Genomic DNA, 21,248 nt, shown 5'->3' on the forward strand with positions numbered 1-21,248 from the left:
GGGCCCTGACAGATATGTTTGTAGCATCTTTAAACACAGGTGAGGCACTGGAAGATTCCTCTGTCCCCCTGTACAAGAATGGTAGTAGGGATATTTCTACAGACCAGTAAGCCTGACGTCAGTGGTGGGAAAGTTGTTGGAGAAGGTACTGAGGAAGAAAATCTATTTATATTTGGAAAAGAATGGGCTTATCAGTGATAGGCAAAATGGTTTTGTGTGGGGGAGACCGTGCCTTACCAACTTTATAGAGTTCTTTGAGGAAGTGACCAAGTTCATAGATGAAGGAAGGGTTGTAGATATCATATACATGGACTTTAGTAAGGCATTTGATAAGGTTCCCCATTGAAAACTAATGGAGAAAGTGAAGTCACATGATGTGCAGGCTGTTCTAGCTAGGTGGATAAAGAACTGGTTGAGCAACAGGGCACAGAGAATAGTAGTCAAAGGGAGTTTCTCAAAATGGAGAAAGGTGACCAGTGTTATTCCACAGGGATCAGTGGCTGTGGCCACTGTTGTTTGTGATATATATAAATGATCTGGAAGAGGGCACTGTTGGCCTGATCAGTAGGTTTGCAGATGACACGAAGATTAGTGGAGTAACAGAAAGCATAGGGACTGTCAAAGAATACAGGAGAATATAGATAGACTGGAGAGTTGGGCGGAGAAGTGGCAGATGGAGTTCAATCCAGGCAAATGTGAAGTGATGCATTTTGGAAAGTCTAATTCAAGAACGAATTACACAATAAACGGAAGAGCCTTGGGAAAAGTTGATGAGCAGCGAGAGCTGGGAGTTCAGGTCCATTGCACCCTGAAGTCGCTGCACAGTTGGATAGAGTGGTCAAGAAGGCAAATGATATGCTTGCCTTCATCAGACAGGATATTGAGTATAAGAGCTGGCAGGTCATGTTAACATTATACAAGACATTTGTTCGGCTGCATTTAGAATACTATATACAGTTTTAGTCGCCACATTACCAAAAGGATGTGGACGCTTTGGAAAGGGTGCAGAAAAGATTTACGAGGATGTTCCCTGGTATGGAAGGTGCTAGCTGTGAAGAGAGGTTGAGTACGTTAGGATTGTTTTCATTAGAAAAAAGGAGATTGAGAGGTCCCTGATTGTGGTAGACAAAATCATGAAGGATATATGATTTGGAGATGCCGATGTTGGACTGGGGTGTACAAAGTTAAAAATCACACAACACCAGGTTATAGTCCAACAGGTTTAATTGGAAGCACACTAGCTTTCGGAGCGCCGCTCCTTCATCAGGTGATTTTGACAATTGAATCCAGGGTGAAGGATTCAATAATGAGAGTCACACTTTCTCGGTGAGAGGTGAAAAGTTTAAGGGGAATACACGCAGCAAGTACTTTACACAGAGGGTGTTAGGTGTCTGGAATGCATTGCCAGCAGAGCTAGTCGAGGCAGACATGGTAGATTCATTTAAGATGCATCTGGACGGATGCATGAGTAGGTGGGGAGCAGAGGGACACAGATGTTAGGAATTTGGTGACAGGTTTAGACAGTGGATTTGGATCAGCTCAGGCTTGGAGGGTTGAAGGACCTGTTCCTGGGCTGTGAACTTTCTTTGTTCTTTGCTTATGTCTGCACAGGTTTCCTTTGGGTGCTCTGGTTTCCTCCCACAGTCCAAACATGTGTAGATCACATGCACTGGCCATGCTAAATTGCCCGTAGTGTCCAGGCAGATTGGCCATGGGAATTGCAGGGTTACAGGGATAGGGTAGGGGAATGTGTCTAGATGGGATATTCTTCAGAGGGTCAGTGTGGACCCAGTAGGTTGAATGGCCTGCTTCCACACTGTAGGGATTCTAGGAAGCCCAGCAGTCTGGCATTTTCCCTACCATCAAAACTGAGACAGCTTTGGTCAAGTCATTCCAATAACAGCTCCTGATTTTAACTGTGATATATTGTTCCTTGATCTAATAGTATTCATCTGGAAAATGTTCTGTCCTCTTCCAAAATCTCTACTTCTGGGATCATTCGCTGTAGGTATGTATTCACCTATTTCTACTATTACTCACTTCCTTTTTTTCCCCTTTTATGTTTGACCTCCTTTTCTTCCTTATGTATTGTACCCCAACAATAATTATTGATTTCATCAATTGCATCTTATTCATCCATTAATTGCCAATATTTCTGCCACTTACGTCTGTCCCTGCAGACTGAACCTGATAGTGTGTAACTTCAGTGGGCCCCATAGCATCCTGACTGAGGTTATTGAACCTATCTACTCATCACTATTTGTTCATTATCATCTTCAGCTTCCTCATTTCATTTTTAAAATGTTGAAATATTAACCTTGCATTTATTATCACAAGAGGTGACTTGTCTAACTGAATACATTAAATGCACATTCTGATTTATTTAAAACTCTCACTGCATTCATATCCATATGTTCTGTTCACCCTCCACACCATTTTCTCTGAGCTATATTAGTTCCAAACCTAAAGTATTAACTTAAATAATCTTCTGTTTCTTTACAAGTTCTTCCACATCTTTTAACCATCCCACCATCACAGTCAGTCGAAATCTATTAGTTCTCTGACTCCATTCTCAGAACGCATATTGCCATGGGTCTGGAGTCATATGTAGGCCAGAAAAAATCTGCCATAAGGTCACATCTAACCTGGGTCACCAAAATATTGCCTGGATCGCTGGAATTCATAGTCCAGGGATAATATCACTAGGCCTCCCATTGAAGTTCCTATACCTGGTGTAGCGGCAGTGGCTGCAACATTCATTGCAGATGACTTTCTAAGATATCCTGGTGTAGCTCTGAACCTGGAAGATCAGGCTTTGCACTGTGCCACCTCAGGATGGGCAACAGCAGACTGTCTGGCAAGCCAATGCAAAAGCTCAGCTGGAGTGATAGTGCTGTGCGGATAAGTAGTGAGACGTGGCAGCAAGTTTGTGTTCTACAGAACCACTGACAGTCCACTGGGACAATGACTCAGCAACCCCCATCAAGTCCTTTTAAATACTCATTCCACAGCCAGGAAAACAGCAGTCTAAGACTACAAGGCAAAAAAAATTGAAATTTCATAACCTTAGTTTGAGTTTCTATGACAACATGCAGACATTGAATAACTCCTACTTGTTCTGCAATGGAATGTTGAGATATTGGGCATCAGGTACTCGTTCATGGTTCAACACTGGAAAGGTTCAGTACCGAGCTCTGTGAAAGAGTGCAGTCAGATTCCTTCTTGATAGTAACAGTAGACTTTCTGTCCTGCCTACCATAGTGCCAAGCATTTCATTGTGCATGCCCATCAGGCTTTTCATGTATGCCACCCCATTAAAATCCTCACTTGAGGCCTGTGCAGTAAGACCAGAAAAGTGACACCAACACTATTATTTCTCTATGTCCTGGATGCAGCTATGAGTGACAAGTGCAAACTAAGCCTTGATGCTACCCTCGAGAATAAATGTAGCACCAGTATCTGAACTGGTAGCTGGGCTGAGATCAAATCATGGTGTATAGCATCACTGTCCTATTCCTCTGGTGGATAGGGTGCTTTGATCTGACTGATGCCAAGCTTCTTGAGTTGTTGATGCTGTGCTTGTCCAGGAAAGTAGGCAGCATTCCACCATACTCCTGACTCGTGCCTTGAAGATGATGGGTAGAGTCTGGGAAGTCAGAAGGTCAGTCACTTGCTGTGGGATTCCTATCCTCTGACCTATTCTTGTAGCCACAAAATGTATATGGCTGGTTCAGTTCAGCTTCCACATCAAATATACAGCCCAGGAGCTTTACCTCCAAAGGTTCATGCTGGGAAAAGTAAGCCTTCCTAGGTGTCTTGTATCCTCTAACTGTAACCTCCTTCAGTGTCAAAACCCCCTTTTAATCCTAATCCCTACCGATTGCTCATCAACATTAGTCTCTCAAACTCAGTCCCCAATCTTCGCATGCCCCTCAATGCTAGCAGGCCTCAAAGATTCTCTAGGTTTACCTACAGTCTGGCTTCCAATAACAGCTCTGACTAACTCTTGAACCTACTGCTGCTGGGATTACACAGCTGTCAGCCAATTGATGGTACAGCAGGTCTATCAGATGGAAATTCCTCCCCAGAGGGTGGCAAATTAGCTTATTAACATCTGGTGAAGATTAGATTACATTTGATTCCCCACAGTATGGAAGCAGGTCCTTCAGCCCAATAAGTCCACACTGACCCTCTGAAGAGTAACCCACCCAGAAGCCTACCCTATATTTACACCTGACTAATGCACTTAACACTATGGGCAATTTAGCATGGCCAAATCACCTGACTTAAACACCTTTGGATTGTGGGAGGAAACCGGAGTAGCTGGAGGAAACCCACGTAGACATGGGGAGAATGTGCAAACTCCACACAGACAGTTGGATCGAACTCAGGTCCCTGACACTGTGAGGCAACAGTGCTAATCACTGAGTCACCGTGCCAACCCTTTAAATGGCTGCAGGGATACCCAGTTCCAAAGGAGTCAGTTTCCCTGCACAATCTTTGGGTAGCGTGTCAGTGTTTTTATAATGTTGTAGTTCAGAGATAAGCATTTAATTTTGTTTAAGTCATTCAACAGTACCTCGGCTTTATATTTTTCACAACATTTTTAAGGAAATAAAATATACTTTAGATGAAAAGTACATTTAAAAAATGTAAATGTTTCATGAATTAATGCACTGTCTGATATATAATCATCAGCACCTCTTACTTTATAAGATGGGCACTTAAAAGATGAGTATCTATAATATACCGTCTCTGTGTCTGAGTTTTCATGTTCTCTTAAAACCTTTGCTTGGAAAGAAGTAAATTATCAGCTGGAGCTGTCTGAACAGAGCAAAATGAATTAGTATAGTGTTGAAGCCAAAAAAAAATAGCTTAACAAACAGGTCATTAAATTTTTATTACAATAGACTTTGCATTCACTGGATCATATTCTGCTGTGTCTGTTATCCACATGTAAGGGAGTACCATCAACGTGAGGGAGCTTTTTGCCTAAATGAGTGTTTTTTTTTGATACACTCATAGATGTGGGCATCATTAGATGGGCAGCATTTATTGGGTATATCTGGAAATTTGGTGCCTGGTGGAAAAGAGACATTTTAAGTTAATTGTGCTACAAGAATGAAGGTTTGCTAAATGGAGGTTCTGTGAAATGGTTTGGAGGACGGGATATTTTCTCTCCAAGGCTTCTGCATTTGATTTCCAAATTTGTGCTGCAAAAGAAGCAGGTAAATCAGTAACTGATGTTATATAATTATCAGCATTGGATTACTTCACCAATATTGTGAAGTTTCTTGGCAGTGCTAAACTATGTGGGATATGTAAATGATTTCTAATCAACTTGTCCAGAGATGTTGTTATACACTTCTGGAGCAGGTGAGATTTGAAACTGGGCTTCCAGGCCAGGATGTAGCGACACTACCACTGCAGCACAAAGGCTGTAATGAGATATAGGCTGTATAAACTGTGGATGCTGGAATTCAGAAGCAAAAGTCGAAATTGATGTTATGAGGAAGTGGTATCCTTCCTCATCCATATGTGAGGATACTAGTGAGAGAGAGTCATGTCTTTTTGTGGCTAGTTGGTGTTCACGTATCCTGGTGGCTAGTTTTCTGCCTGTTTGTCCAATGTATTGTTTGTTACAGTCCTTGCATGGTATTTTGTAAATGACGTTAGTTTTGCTCATTAATTTGCTCACTACAGATGAGGAAGGACACCACTTCAACAGGGACAATACATCCATCCTAGGACAAGCCAAACAAAGACACGCACGAGAATTCCTAGAAGCATGGCATTCCAACCGGAACTCTATCAACAAACACATTGAGTTAGACCCCATCTACCACTCCCTGAGAAAAGGAACCAGAAGTGACCTAACCACAGGAAATAACATCACCAAAGGAAATGACATCACCAACCCAAAGAAACCCAAACATATAAATAGAAATAGAAAGCAGGAAGTTTCAGCATTGCTTTGCATAAAGTCCACTGAAGATGTTACCTAGTAAGGTAACGAAATGTCTGAAAATCAACCTTTCAGCTCAATGAGCAAACCTACATCCATTAGTGGTAGCTGAACAGTGTTTATGCTGCGATTGCAGAATATGGAAGCTTCTGCATACTGGTGTAATCCAGGACAAATGTAAGTAAGTGTTGGTGGCTACAGGAAATTCAACTTATTGAGTTGGTCCAAACAGTAGATATTCTGGCACATCAGGGAAGGGATGAGTTCCCTGGACACTTTATTCCAGGACATAGTTACACCCCTTAGAACAGGATCTTCTGATTTGGTTAGCAGTCAGAGACAGGTGGGTGTGACTATATTTGAAGCAGGTAAGGTGACCCAGAGTGCAGGATCTCAAGGGCCTCAGCCTTTGCAATTATATACTGGGGGGATTTGAGGTTTTCTCAGCTTGTTTGGAAGAGAGTGACTGTTGCAGGGTAGATAAACTAGCCGGTTGTGATGCCATTGTACAGAAAACAAAAATGAATCTAATGGTCGTAAGAGACAGCGTAGTGAGGGCAAGTGACACTGTTCTCTACAACAAAGAGAAAGAGTCCAGACTGCATGTTATCTACGCAGTGTCACAGTTCATTATTATTTCTCTGGGCTGGAGTGGAACTTGCAGTGGGAAGAGGAGATACCAATGGTCACGGTCCATGTCGGTACCAATGACCTAATTACAACCAGGAATGAGGTTCTATAAATGGAGTAGGATAAAGTAGATGCTATGTTAAAATCAGAACCTCAAAAGTAATAATCTCTGGATTTCAATTTGAGCCACATGCAAGTGACTGTAGGATGAATAAAATGAGGGAATCCAAGGTGTGGCTCAATGTTTGGTATGGGAGAAGTAGGTTCCAGGTCATGAAACAATGACACCAGTAGTGGGAAAAACTGGATCTGAACTGTTGGAATAATCAATGTTACACTCTGAAATTATTTAAACAGAATTCAAGACTATGTTTTTATGTGAGAGGTTTATTTCAGTTTAGCCACACTTCATAAAACTCACAACACACTGATTCCAAGCTTTCCATAATAATAAGTATTTTCTAATCAACCTGTTCAGATTATCATTCATCTCAGAAGCAGATAGGACTGGAAATCAGGCCCTCTAGACCAGAGATAGGGACACCATCTCTGCACCACATGAACTCTCAGTACCTCATTTTCATCCAACCAATTCAAACCAATCAACTCTTCATAACACATCCATATTCTGTTCCCTCATTCCCTTAGGTTGCAGACACTCCTTAGGTCGCAGTCACTCCTTCAGACCATAATATATAATGACAGTCTACACCTGAACTATGTTGGAGCTCATTCTCACAAGGCACATAATTAGTGTGGTAGAAAAGGTTCTGAACTAAACAGAAGGTGAGGGATCGAGCCTTGTTTAAGTATAACAAGCATAAACTTGAGGGCTGAATATCAGATACTAATGCAGGAAATGAAGGTGAGAGAATGGCAGGAAGACCCCAATCCAACACTGGCACCTCTACATCATGGCAGGAAGTGACAGTGTGAAAAAAATCCTGAAGCTTTAAAGTAACAAAAAAACCAAAATCTCAGCACCTGAATGCATGTAACAAAGTAAACGATGTAAATGAATTGATAGTGCACATTGAAGTGAATAAATATAATCTGACAGCCAATATGTCTCATTATCTCTGTCTCTCATGGCTCTCTCTCTCTGTGTAATGGCAAGATCACAAGGATTTGAGTCTGAACATTAAGGGATATACGATATTTGAGAAGATTAGGATTCTAGGTGGACAGGTAGCACTCCTGATCAAAGATGGTATCGGTGCAATATTTAGAGATGACTTTGTGCCAGGAAATCAGGATATGGAATCAGTTTGGCTGGAGGTGAGTAACAGGTGTTGAACAAATCACTAGGGGAGTGATCCACAGATCCCTGAATAGCTCTCAATGTTGTCTTCTCTACATTGGGGAGACGGGACGCCAACTCGCGGAACATTTTGGGGAACATCTCCGGGACACAAGCCCACTGTCCTGTGGCTGACCATTCCAACTCCCCTCCCACTCCACCAAGGATATGCAAGTCCTGGGCCTCCTCCATCGCCAAGGCACCCAACGACTGGAAGAACAACACCTCATTTTCCACCTTGGGACCCTTAACTAGTTTCCTAATCTCCCCTCCCCCTATCTCATCTCAGATCCAACCCTCCAACTTGGCACCATCCTCTTGACCTGTCCAACCTGTCCATCTTCCTTCCCATCTATCTGCTCCACCCTCCCCACCAACTAATCACAATCACCCCTCACTTGCATCCACCTTCCCAGCTACCTCCCCCCTAACCTCACCCTCCAATTTATCTCTCAGCCCCCTTCCTCCCCCTCCTCTCAACATTCCTGATGATGGGCTTATACCTGAAATGTCGACTCTCCTGCTCCTCGGATGCTGCCTGACCTACTGTTCTTTTCCAGCACCACACTTTTCAACTCTTATCTTCAGCAACTGCAGTCCTCACTTTCTCCCCAAATAGTAACCACAATATAGGATGAATTATACATAAGGAAATATTGGATGCTTCGGATAAAGGGACAACAATAATTAGGGGTGATTTTCACCTATATACAAACCAGAAACCTCACATCAGTAGCAGGAGCCTCAATATGGATTTTGTGGAATGCTATCTTAAATCAGCAGCACCTGGAACTAACCAGAGAACAGGCTGCACTGGACTTGGTATTGTGTAACATGATGACACTAATTAATGTTAATTAATGACTTTGAAGCAATACTACCTCTTAGGTAGGAGCAATCACAATATGATTGACATCCAGTTTAAAAGCAAGAAGAATGTGTCTAAGATTAATAATTCAAACTTAAATAAGGGCAACTATATGGGCACGAAAGCTGAAGTGAACTGGGATTTTAGGCTTGGAGTTAGGTTAGTAGAGAAGCAGAGGTAAACGATTAAAGGGATATTTCAGAATAAGTATACTCCCACTGTAAAATAAAAATTCCAAAAAGAAGTGCAATCAGCTATGACTAACTAATATAGTTAAGGAGAGCATCAAACTTAAGGAAATAATTACAATTGTGAGTGGCAGGTCAGATAACTGGTCAGAATTTTTATCTGCACTCTGCATCCTTACATTTCAATTCCTCCACTCCACTATTCTCCCTCCCTCAATATCCCTGCCTCCCACCTTCTCTCTACTCAACATTTCTCATTTTCCCTTTACCTGAATCGAACTATTAGCAGTTCTGAGCTCTGTTTGACCTTAAAGCTGTTGATACACTGCATAGAATACTTTGAGAGATTGACAAGTATCAGTTGTAAAACTCTGGTTTGATAAGCTACCTTATGACAACAACTCAGTACATGGCTTCTCTGTGGCTACAACATTGAAGTTATTTTTGAGACTGACCAACATTACGCATGGTTTGTTGTGATCATCAGCACAGCTGGTTGTCTAAGCTTTCTTGCAAACATTCACACCTCATACCAGTCTGCTGCATAGACTATTAAATGCTATAGTTCAGTGAAGTAAGTGCAAATTAAAATCAAAGGCATATTTTTTGATTGCTTCAATTGATGTATTTTCATAATATTCAGCAATTCTGGACTTACAAAAATAAACGAACCAATAAATGAAATCCCCAAAGTTCTTCAAGGCTATGAGATTTAGAAGCAAATGTCATAGCTGTCATCAGGCAATGTTTTTTAAATAAGGTTCTCTAAAATAATGAAGTATACAAATAAAATCTGAACCACTTTTAGATAATATTTTTAATTTTAGCTGTGAAGCTGTGAGAGATCCAACCCACTTATTAATATTGTTTTCAGACTGTATATAAAAAAGACAATGAAAACATGGCTTGGCACAGTCACGTAGGTCAGTAGCAATGAAAAAGTCAAATTAACTTCACCAAAAGTATAAGCCATTAACCCAAAATTTCAACTGTGCATGTTAGTCTCCTGTAGGCTCTTAAAATTCAAGGAAGAAATTAACCAAGAAAATAATAAAAGACATAAAGACACAAAGAAATAATTACATTTGTATAATTTAAAAAGATATATTTGTGAGCACAGCATCTTAAGTTGCCGTTCCCATCTATACTTCTTTATGAAACCAACGACACTAAAGAAATACTTGTGTTCAAATTGAATATTAATGAAATCTTGACATCTACTTAAAGAAGTACAGGATGTAAGTGTATCAGAAACCAGAATTTACACAGAGTTGAAATGTTAATATAGCAAAACTGCTCTGTGTTAAAATGGCTGATTTTTGCAGTTCGTGAATAAGTGACAGTTCTTCCTGCCAACCCCAAAGAAAGTAGACACAAAAATATAGTAGACCCTGTCACATGAATTTCATACTTTACAATTTTAACTTAATTCAAGTGACAGGTCAACAAAGTCCCCACAACAGTGATGTCATTAGTCTGCTGAATAGCTAATCTCATTGAAGTATTTGCAAAGACAGCAAGTAGAAGGTTATAGGCATTATCATTATCACATTTTATAAGCTTTACAGGGAAAAAAATATTATGATACACACAAAGGAACAAGATAGAAGCTGAGTGATCATGAAATTATAAAAAAAAATCAAATTTATTGTTTCTAAATTAAAGAAATATGTTATCCTGTAGACATCTACCAATGTTCCACAAATTGTAAAATCATCTTTCAAGGCTGGAGTGGTTATTCATGAGTACTTCGGGGCAATTAAAAGATTGGTAACAAATGTTGGTCTTGCAATTGACATTCTCATCCATGGAAGAATAGAAACAAACTGTTGTGTCTTGGGACACAATTGAAAACCTGGTTACACCTCATTCTACAAGGTGTCACCTTTCAGGGTATTTTTTAAATAGCAGTTACAATGCTGCAAAAGGGAAGTTTCATGTCAGTTCAACTCATTTCTAAAGGGTGCTATATGTGGCGAGTTCAATGCCACAACCTTTAGGGGAACTGAAGACCACTGGCAGTAAAGTGTGAAAAAAATAACCTGTTGTCAGTTTCACATTTCTAATGATAGTGAGTGTAATTAACACTGATGATAAAACGGAACAGTGACATTTTTGCCACCATTATAGTCACAAACATGGCTAATTACTTGCTTAGACTTTGGTCAGCATTAAAAACATGAACTTCAATTTATTTTTCAAAAGAAGCGAGGACAGAGACATCACCTTGTTAGTCTGTCACATTTGTGAAAATTAAATTTATTTATGTTCATTCTTTTTTGTAAAAAGCAAACATTTGATGAGGACACATTTAAGAAATGACTAAATCACCTTTCCCAGCTGACTAATAGCCACAGCTAACAGATCCGCCTCAGGATCAGATGACTGATATATTCAACCTAGGTATAATGACCCATGATGAATTTGGAAATAAGCCCATTACATCTCATTTAAAGGCAGCTGTATAAAGAACAGAAGTGTACAATATTGACCAAAAACCTATACTGATCAAGACATACAAGGATCATAATAGTGTGACCTCTAAGACTGCAATATAATCATATTGTTTCCTTTTCTGACATCTTTTGCTAAAGTTAACACTGATACTGAACCATCAGTAAAAAGCTATTAATTGCTACACTTCTGTTATATTCAAAAGCTGTTTAAATAGTCATGTGTGATACCATACCAAAAATGTTTGGTCTGGTGAGACGCCTATCTGGCTACGATACAGAAAAATTACCCACCTTTGTGTCATTTATAGAGTCATTATGTCATTAGCAGTTCAGCAGCCAATGAATTTTAAATCTTCTATAAGAAATGATCAAACAAATGTTTGTTGTCTCAAACAGCGATAGCAAACAATAGACAAAAAATAAGTAGGTTAGAAACAATTATTTACCCTCAAATTCAGCAACGTTGCTCCTGTTCTCATAGCTTCACTCACTTCAATGTTGTACAGCATTTGTGGAAACCTTGGAGGACTCTGGTTGTTTGGAGGAAGAACCTCAATATAGACTGTAGTAATTGAGCTTCTGCAAGGAATATGACTGCATTATCAAAAACTGCATGATATACATATCATTATTTTGAAATACCCTCAGGAAATCTGGTTAAACAAAGCAAAGCAAAGCAAAATTAAATAAAACTTTGTACTGAGATTGCCACAAATTGTTTTGATTGTTTGAATTTGGAGGACCATAAAACAAATGATTCAGTTCCAGAAAAAATGTAATAAAACATAAATTAATCCATTACACTATTCTCTTAAAAACATAATAACTTGACAAGCAACTCAACAAAATCATAAAAAAGATCACTTGGTCTGTCAACGCTCCTTTTCCTGCATATTTCCTACGACTTAAAGATGTAGTCACAACTGTGACAATGCTGTGGCTTTAAGAGGTGTATTTTGCCGTGGTTTCTTTTAAGAGAGAGATTGAATGACAGATGAAGAGCAGTCTGTGGTAACTTAAACAGCTTGTGAGGCCTTGTATCTTTTTTAAAGAAGTTACAACAATAGAAGCAGCCTGTTTGGGTGTGGTCAGCTTTCACAGACCAGGTTTTTTTAGGTTTTATTTTAGCTTTTAGATTCAGAAGCGAGTCTTAAAGAAATAGAAACTATTTTTCCCGTCAATCAGTTACAGCTCGAAGCTGGTGTTTCTTGTCCTACTGCAAGCATTCCATGTGAGAAAATCTGTTTCCTGAATTTGCTTTTTGCCAAGAGGTGGGTTTATGGGATGTTACTATATTGGAACAGTTAATTAGTAATAGTTACTCTATCTATTATACTGTTAAGGAATTCTTTCTTTTATTATGTTTTAACTAAAATGTTTGAATAAATTGTTTTTACGTAATGTCGAGTAGCTTGACCAGTCGAATTGCATCTAGAACATAACATTTTACATTTGCCTTTAAAATAAGAAAGGTTATGGTCTAGGCTACATTCTTAAAATATTTTGAGGGGTCCATAACAGACCATAATGTCAATGGGTTGTGGTTTTATGCTGTACTGATGTTATAGTTACAATGCAAATTTAGCTTCCATCCAGGGACAGAGCCTGACCTGAAACTGTAAGAGAGTGGCCTAACAACCCTTAGAGTCAAATTATGTTTTTACCTGTGAATAATATATCACAAGTTGAACACCTGTACAAAGTCAAAACAGCTGTCTCCTACAATCATGCTTGAATGTGCTTTCCTTGCTCCAATAGTGCAAACATAAATCATCTTAGAGTATGGACAATACTACTGTAAACTTTATTTTCCTTTCCATAGTTCACCTCACGCCAAACGATTACTGCAAGAGGCATCCAGAAGTGCATTATAAAGAGTGATGTTGTATGTGGGGGATGCTTACTGAGGGGGAGTTGTCACAATACTATGTCATCAGAGGTCAAAGATATGGTAATAAATAACATGAAATGGTCTCTTACATTAGCGTGTATTAAGAATTAATATCATCTATACATTTAATGTGATATTTCACAACTTTTATCGAAGAAACACTTCATTGAGAAAACAAAAAGTGTCCATAAGAAGGATTCACTATTTGTGACCAACTAAGGACATTAAGGATGGTACAAAATTGAAATATAAGGTATACAAATGTCCTGAAGAGTAGTGGAAGGTGAGAAATTGGTGAGTAATTTTGGAATTTGTATAGTGAACCATAGGTATGCCATGAATCAGTGCTGGAACCCCAGTAATTTACAATATGTATATATATATATGCTTTGAATGGAAGGACAAAGTATAATATTATCAAACTTTTTAATTAAACAAACAAATGTTGGAAGTCATGAATACATTAAAAAATGTCTGCCAAAGGATATAAATAAGTTAAAGTAAAAATGAAAGAAAATGTGAGAATAATCTATTTTCACAGAACAAAAAATTAAAACATTGTTTCAATACAAAGAGACTACAGCAGCTTGTGGTATAGATGCATCTGGGTATCCTTGTGCATGAATCACAATAAATTGGATACAGACACAGCAAATGATTAGGAAGGCAAATTGACTGTTGACATTTATTGTAAGTCGTGACATATCAATGTAGAGAACTCTTCCTGCACCTGTATAGCGTATTACTGTGTCACGGCTACTGCATAGTTTTTAGTCTTCTTATTTAAGGAGGACTGCACGGAAGGGACTTCAGAGAAGGCTCACTAGATTGATTCCTAAAAGGGATTCTGGATCAGTGGTGCTGGAAGAGCACAGCAATTCAGGCAGCATGCTGCCTGAATTGCTGTGCTCTTCCAGCACCACTGATCCAGAATCTGGTTTCCAGCATCTGCAGTCATTGTTTTTACCTCATGATTCCTAAAGGGGTCATCTTATGAGGACAGGTTGAGCCTACAAACATTGGGGTTTAGCAGAGTCACAGATAATCTTCGTGTTTCTAAGGAGGTTTGACAAGGTGGATGCTGAGAGCATGTTTCAGGCAAAATCCAACATGGGGATGGGAGTGACTGCTTGAGAACAATCGGTCAGTCGCTTAAGACAGATGAAGAGGAATGTCTTCTTTCAGAGTGTTCTGAATTTGTGGAATTGTCTTAAGAAGAGCTGTAAGGATTAAGTCATTGCATGTATTCAAGGCACACGTGAACAAGTTTTTGAATGTTAGGGAAGTTGAGCGTTCTGGGGAACAGAGAGAAAAGTGAACTCAGTCAAGACCAAGTCAGACATAGTCACTTAATATAGTGGAGCAGGCTCGAATGAATGTGCAGCTTAGTCTTGCAACTGTTCTCCTGTTATTACATATAATTTACTTTTGTAACACGTACCTCCTTTCAGCCAGCCTGGCATTATCTGTTGCTTTGACAGTAAGGGCATAAATCCGACCAACATTTAAACTAACTCCAGGAGCAATGGTAATCAATCCACTCCTGTTACTTATTACAAAGTCACCATCATCGCCAGTCACAATTTCATAAATAATTTGTCCGTTCTTCTCTTCATCAGCATCAGATGCAGTAAGCTGAAATGCAGACAAATCAAAGAGAATATTAATATACTAATAAATTTTAGTGCTATAAAAATTGTACAAGTACAAATAAATTAAAGAATCAATAATATTGACTTGTAGGCAAATTAATACTAAAACAAATTAAATTTTAACATGATTACAGATTTGCTCAAAAAAATTACTTGAGGTCCTTGTTGGTCATTATTTTTTAATCCAGGTGGAGAGCAGAGTTTAATCCAGATGTTGAGGATTGCCTGCTGACTGGAGAACTGGGAAAGCTCCATGTCACCTCCTCAGAGGAGGAAGTACCTGGCAGTCAATTAAGTAGTCATTGTTTGGTCATTCGTGGGATTGAGGACCTGAAATCCCAACACCATTATAACTGCCAGTGATTCAGAAGCTACTTGCTCCTTTACCCTGCCAGTACCAATGGCGGATAGATCTCACTTGCCAGCAACATCCCAGAGAACCCAGGCTCAGTGAATAATCCATATCACAGTTTGGTGAGGGTGTTACTTGGTTAATGGGAATGATAGGGAGTCACTGGCTAGTGAAGGGGAGTTGGTAGAAAGGCCAGAGCCCTGTTTGAGTAGCTGACAATGAGGAACCTTCCCAAGACCTGCTCACAGACACGAGGGCTTGTTTTTTGGGTATTCTGCATGGCAACTGCTCCACACATTGCTAGCTGAATGCCAGTAATGGGGGAATGAAGCCTTTATGTAGGCAGGAATTGTTCACTTCAGGATGTGAATTGGTCCAGAGATGAGAAAACTGTTGATGAGTAGAGCAGAATTATACAATTATTTACAGACTAGAAGGAGGCCATTCGGCCCTTAGTGCCTACACCGACTCTTCAAATAGGCATCATCACTTGGTGCCAATCTCCTGCTTTTTCCCCACACACTTGCACATTACTTCCATCCAAATAATAATCCATTACCCTTCTTGAGTGCCTTAATTGAACCTGCAACCACCAAATTTCCAGATAATACATTTTATACTCTCACCACTTGCTGAGTGAGAAAGTTTTTTTTGTCCTGGGCCTAAACTTAATTGGGACAGAGGCAGGAAGATGGCAGAATTTGCATCTGATATCCACCTGCAAATAATCCCATCAAACTCACTCCACAGGAGAGTAACAGAATCTGCTTGTAGATTTCATGTCTCTGATGTTGGTTCAAATTCCACCATTTCAGATGAAGAGGTTTAAATCTAGCACAATTGAGAATTGAAACCAAACCTAATGGCAACTATGCAACCACTGTTAATAGTCATAAAATTGTCCAGAAGTGTAATATCCTTTAGAAAAGAAATTCTGGTTCTGACCACAGATCCACAGCAATGGTTTTGATTCTCAACTGCGCTCTGGGCAATAAATGCTGGCTTAGTCAGCAACACATCCCTTGAATGAATATTTTTAAAAAAATATTATCAAAGTTGCAAACTCTCTACCACACATATCGATTGTTAGCAATGATATTAAGGGAAATGTGAAACCAATATTTGCGCTAAACTGTACATTCACAATAAAACACTGGTAAATCCCTGAAAACGTGTTGCTGTCTCATTCAAAATATGGATTTCAGAAGTGTCAATATTTTGTCTACAAAGTAAATTCTGTGAAAACAAACTTTTAGATGCTTATTGTTGTATTTGTAGACACTTCATAACCTACACTCCAACCTTTATTCCATGATGGCTGCTTAATCAGAATTGCTCAATGAGGGTAAAACCATTGACGTGGTGCACATGAATTTCCAGGTGGTGTCCAATACAATGCCACACAATAGACTTGGGAGGAAGGGAATTTTTCATTCACTTTAGAGATGTTGGGGGTGGGGGGGGTCACTGGCTGGTCAGCATTTATTCCTGTCCCTAGTTGCCCTTTAGAAGGTCGTAGAAAGCTGCTGCTTTGAACTGCTGCAGCTTACGTGCTATAAGTTGATCCACAATGCCTTTAGGAAGGGAATGCCAGGATTTTGACCAGCGTTGTTGAAGAACGACGATACATTTCCAAGTCAGGATGGTGAGTCGTTTAGAGGGGAACCTGCAGGTGCTGGTGTTCCTATGTCTGCTAGTCTTACCTTTCAGATGAAAGTGGTTGTGGGTTTGGAAGGTGCTGTCTAAGGATCTTTGGTGAATTTCTGCACTGCATCTTGTAGATAGTACACTCTTGTTGCCACTGAGTGTCAACGGTGGAGGGAGTGGATGCTTATGGATGTGATGGAAATCAAGTTGTGGTGTAAATCCATCTGTGCTCTAACACTGCTCTGATTCTGTAATCAGGCTAAACTTAACAGTCGAAGAATGTGGTGCTGGATAAGCGCAGCCGGTCAGGCAGCATCCAAGGAGCAGGAGAATCGACGTTTCTGGCATAAGCCCTTCATCAGGAATAATGCCTGATGAAGAGCTTATGCCTGAAACATTGATTCTCCTGCTCCTCGGATGCTGCCTGACCTGCTGTGCTTTTCCAGCATCACACTCTTCGACTCTCATTTCCAGCGTCAGCTGTCCTCACTTTCTCCTAAACTTAACAATGTAATGTGTAGCTCTGAATTGACCTTCTACTCTAACATTGTAAACCAAAACGGCATAATATCACATCCATGACATCACCTAATTCCTACCTTACTAACACTGCCATTCAAACTCCAAAATTTTAATCTCCTCTAGGCTCAATTTATTCAAGTTCCCCTGCTCAAGCTCCATTATAACAATTGGAGGAGCTTTCAAGAAATATTGCCATACCTGATGTCAACACTATCCAGGATTTTAGAAAGGGTTTTGATGAAGTCTCAATCGTCAATTGGCCAGATTCCAGCGTTGGGTTTCAAGGAAAAGTGAGCAAATGTGATCCAGAATTGGTTTTGCTTTTAATGACTAGATGATTTATGCGCATATCTGCAGGTCTCAGTGCTTGGTGCCCTTCTTTTCACAGTATAATGATTTGGATGCTAAATGTAAAGGGTATGATCAAAGCTTTTGCAGATTGTACAAAAATTGGCTACTTGTTGATCATGATGAAGAAAGTTGTGAACTGCAGAATCTATGAATGGACTGGTCAGGTGGACAGAAATATTGCAATTAGAATTCAAACTAGAGAATGTGAGCTAATTAATTTGGGAAGAACAAATAAAGCAAGGCAAACACAAAAATGTGTAGGGTACTGAGAATTTCAGAAGTACCGATAGACTTTGGAGTGCCTATTCACAGATCCCTGATGCAGATGAGACAGAATTAATCTACTGTCTTTTATTAATCTAGGCATAAGACAAAGGGAATTATGTTAGAACTGTGTAAAACAGTTTTACAGGCCACTTGATACAGTCCTAGTCACTGACAGAAAGACATAATTACATTGGAGAGATGACAGAAGGAATTTACAAGGATGCTGACAGGACTGGAGAATTAGCTACGAAGTAAACAATGAATAAAACTGGATTGTTTTAAAATAGATGAAGTTGAGGGAGCTTTAACTGAGGTGTATGGAAGAGGTTGAGATAGAGTAGCTTGGAAGGATATAGTTTACAGAGCAGAGAGGTGAGTATAGGCAAGATGGTTTTAAAATAATTGGTCAGGAAATTAGAAGAGAGATTGTTACTTTGAGTAGGTTATATACTTAGATAAGCACTTAAAATACCATAACCTACAACCCCATATATTGAGGAATCTGAGATTAAATTGGATACATTTTCTTAATCATCATAAGCAGCATGGAATAAATGGCCTTCTAACAATTCCAATAAGTTCTGAGGAAGGGTCACTCAACCCGAAACATTAACAGAACTTCTCCAGCAACTTCTGTTTTTGTTCCTACCAATGCCATCTGTTTTCAGTTTTCTGCCATTGTCATTATATAGATTGGTTTAATTTTAAGTATCAAAGTGGAGAAAATTAAGTTAATGCCCAGTGAAAATAGTGCTGTTCATGGTCAGTACAGTATAATGTGCATCTAAAATCACTGCAATAAAGAAGCACAAGAAAGAGTTACTGACTGAAGAAGAGATTATCTTCAATTATTTGGCAAAATTTCCCTTTGTCACATGAAAAGTAATAATGCAGTGCACCACATAGCTGGGATGTGCAGCCTTGTGGATGGTGGACAAGGTTTGGGGAGTGAGGAACAGAGCTACCTGGCTGCAGGATTCCTAGCCTTTGATGTGAACTTGTAGCTACAGTTTTGGTATGTCTACTTCAATCAGTTTCTGGACAATGGTAACACTCAGGATGTTGACACCAGAGTATTCAGCGATGGTAACATTACTGAACGTCAAGGAGTGATGTTTAGATTCTCGCTTGGTGGAAATAGTCGGTGAATGACACTGTATGACACAAATGCTACTTGCCAATTATCACTCCAAGTGTGGGCATTGTCCAGATCTTGCTGCATTTAAATATGGACTGCTTCAGTATCTGATGAATTGCAAATTGTGCTGAACATTGTTGACTGCACAATGAACATCCCCGCTTCTAATTTTATGTTAGAAGGATTTGGAGATGCCAGTATTGGACTGGTGTGTACAAAGTTAAAAATCACATAACACCAGGTTATAGTCCAACAGGTTTATTTGGAAGGACTAGCTTTCAGAGAGCTGCACCTGATGAAGGATCAGAGCTCCGAACCTGTTAGACTATAACTTGGTATTGTGTGAATATTAGAAAGAAGCTGTGTAGGGCCCTATATCTCAGGAAAGATGTACTGGCCCTGGAGTGTGTTCAGAGGAGGTTTACAGGAATGGTCTCAGGAATGAAAAGCTTAACACTCGAGGAGAGTTTGAGGACACTGGATCTATACTCGCTGGAGTTTAGAAGGATGAATGGGCCCCTAAGTGAAACATATAGATTACTCAATAGCCTGGACAGGGTAGATGTTGTGAAGATGTTTCCATTGGTAGGAGAGACGAGGACCCAAGAGCATAGTCCTAGAGTAAAGAGAATGCCTTTTAGGATTGGGATTAAAAAGAAACTTTTTCAGCCTAAGAGTGGTGAACCTGTGGAATTCATTCCCACAGAAAGCTGTGGAGGCCAGGTCATTGAGTATATTTAAGACTGAGATAGATAGGTTCCTCAGTATCAAGGGGATCAAGGGTTACGGGGAAAGAGGGAGATTGGTGTTGAGAAATTTATCAGCCATGATTGAATGGTGGAATCGACCTGATGGGATGAAACGCTTAATTTCTGTTCCTATGTCTCATGGTCTTAACTGTCTTCTGACAGTATATCATTGTTCCATGACCTCTGGTGGGTTCATCCTGATGAGACAGAACGTTGGTTTGGTGATGGCAAGGACATTGTCTGTAAGATATGATTTCATAAGCATGAGAATGTTGCTTGACTGATCTATGAAACAGTTCTCTCAACTTGGGCCTTGTGTCCAGATGATTTTAAGGATGACTATGCAATTTTGACGAGGCTGAGTTTGCCACTATTTTTCTTCATTGCCCTACTTAACATTGGTGGTCCACCAGGATTAATTCCTTTGGGAACTTTTAACAGCTTTAGTACTTAAATGGTTGACTAGGCCATTTTAGGAGTTAGTTAAGAGTCAATCATATTGTTGTGGGTTTAAGTCACACATAGGCCAAGATTACAGTGGTGCTGGAAAAGCACAGCAGGTCAGGCAGCATCCAAGGAGCAGGAAAATTAATGGTTTGGGCAAGGGCTCCTGCCTGAAATGTCAATTTTCCTGCTCCTTGGATGCTGCCTGACCTGCTGTGCTTTTCCAGCACCCTTTTCCAGCACCACTCTAATCTTGACTCTGATCTCCAGCATCTGCAGTCCTCACTTTTGCCTTACATATAGGCCAGACCAGCTAAGGACAACAGAGTAATTTAAAGCAAAATATTGCAGATTCTGGAAATCTGAAATAAAAACAGAGAATGCTGGAGAAACTCAGCAAGCTTGGCAGCATCGTGGAGTGAGAAACAGAATTAACATTTCAAACACAGTATGACTTTTCTTTAGAATAGAAAAGACAGTAGATTTCCTCCCCTAAAAGATACTAGTGAACTAGATGTTTTTTTAATGACAATCAACAATGTTAGTACTGAATGGTTTCATGGAACTAAAACACTACAGGAGAGTTCTGTTGGCATTAAAGCTAATACTTAACACTGAAGCAACACCAGAACAACAAATCATCTGGTCATTTGTCTCACTGTTGCTTAATATACACAAATTCACTGACTTTTCTTTATGTTACATCAGGAACTGTATCTGCGAAGTATGTTATTGACAATAAAGCATTTTGGGACTGTCTGAGGATATAAAAAATATTGTAATAAGTTCTTTATTTCTCGTACTGACAAACTAAGTGATTGTCCTTTG

General features: G+C 39.6%; 1 protein-coding gene across 2 annotated transcripts in view; it reads right to left on the reverse strand.

The window, feature by feature from the left end:
- pcdh15b (protocadherin-related 15b) overlaps positions 1–21,248 on the reverse strand; it is a 1,523,107-nt gene that overhangs the window by 335,491 nt on the left and 1,166,368 nt on the right. For both annotated transcript variants that reach the window (XM_043712368.1, XM_043712367.1), the window contains 2 exons: positions 14,740–14,933; positions 11,854–11,986 (listed from right to left, as the gene is read on the reverse strand). In XM_043712368.1, the coding sequence (XP_043568303.1) occupies positions 11,854–11,986; positions 14,740–14,933 (327 nt within the window). The remainder of the gene's footprint in view (positions 1–11,853; positions 11,987–14,739; positions 14,934–21,248) is intronic.

The sequence above is a fragment of the Chiloscyllium plagiosum genome, chromosome 22, assembly GCF_004010195.1.
Source record: "Chiloscyllium plagiosum isolate BGI_BamShark_2017 chromosome 22, ASM401019v2, whole genome shotgun sequence".
In the NCBI taxonomy this organism is placed as follows: Eukaryota; Metazoa; Chordata; class Chondrichthyes; order Orectolobiformes; family Hemiscylliidae; genus Chiloscyllium; species Chiloscyllium plagiosum.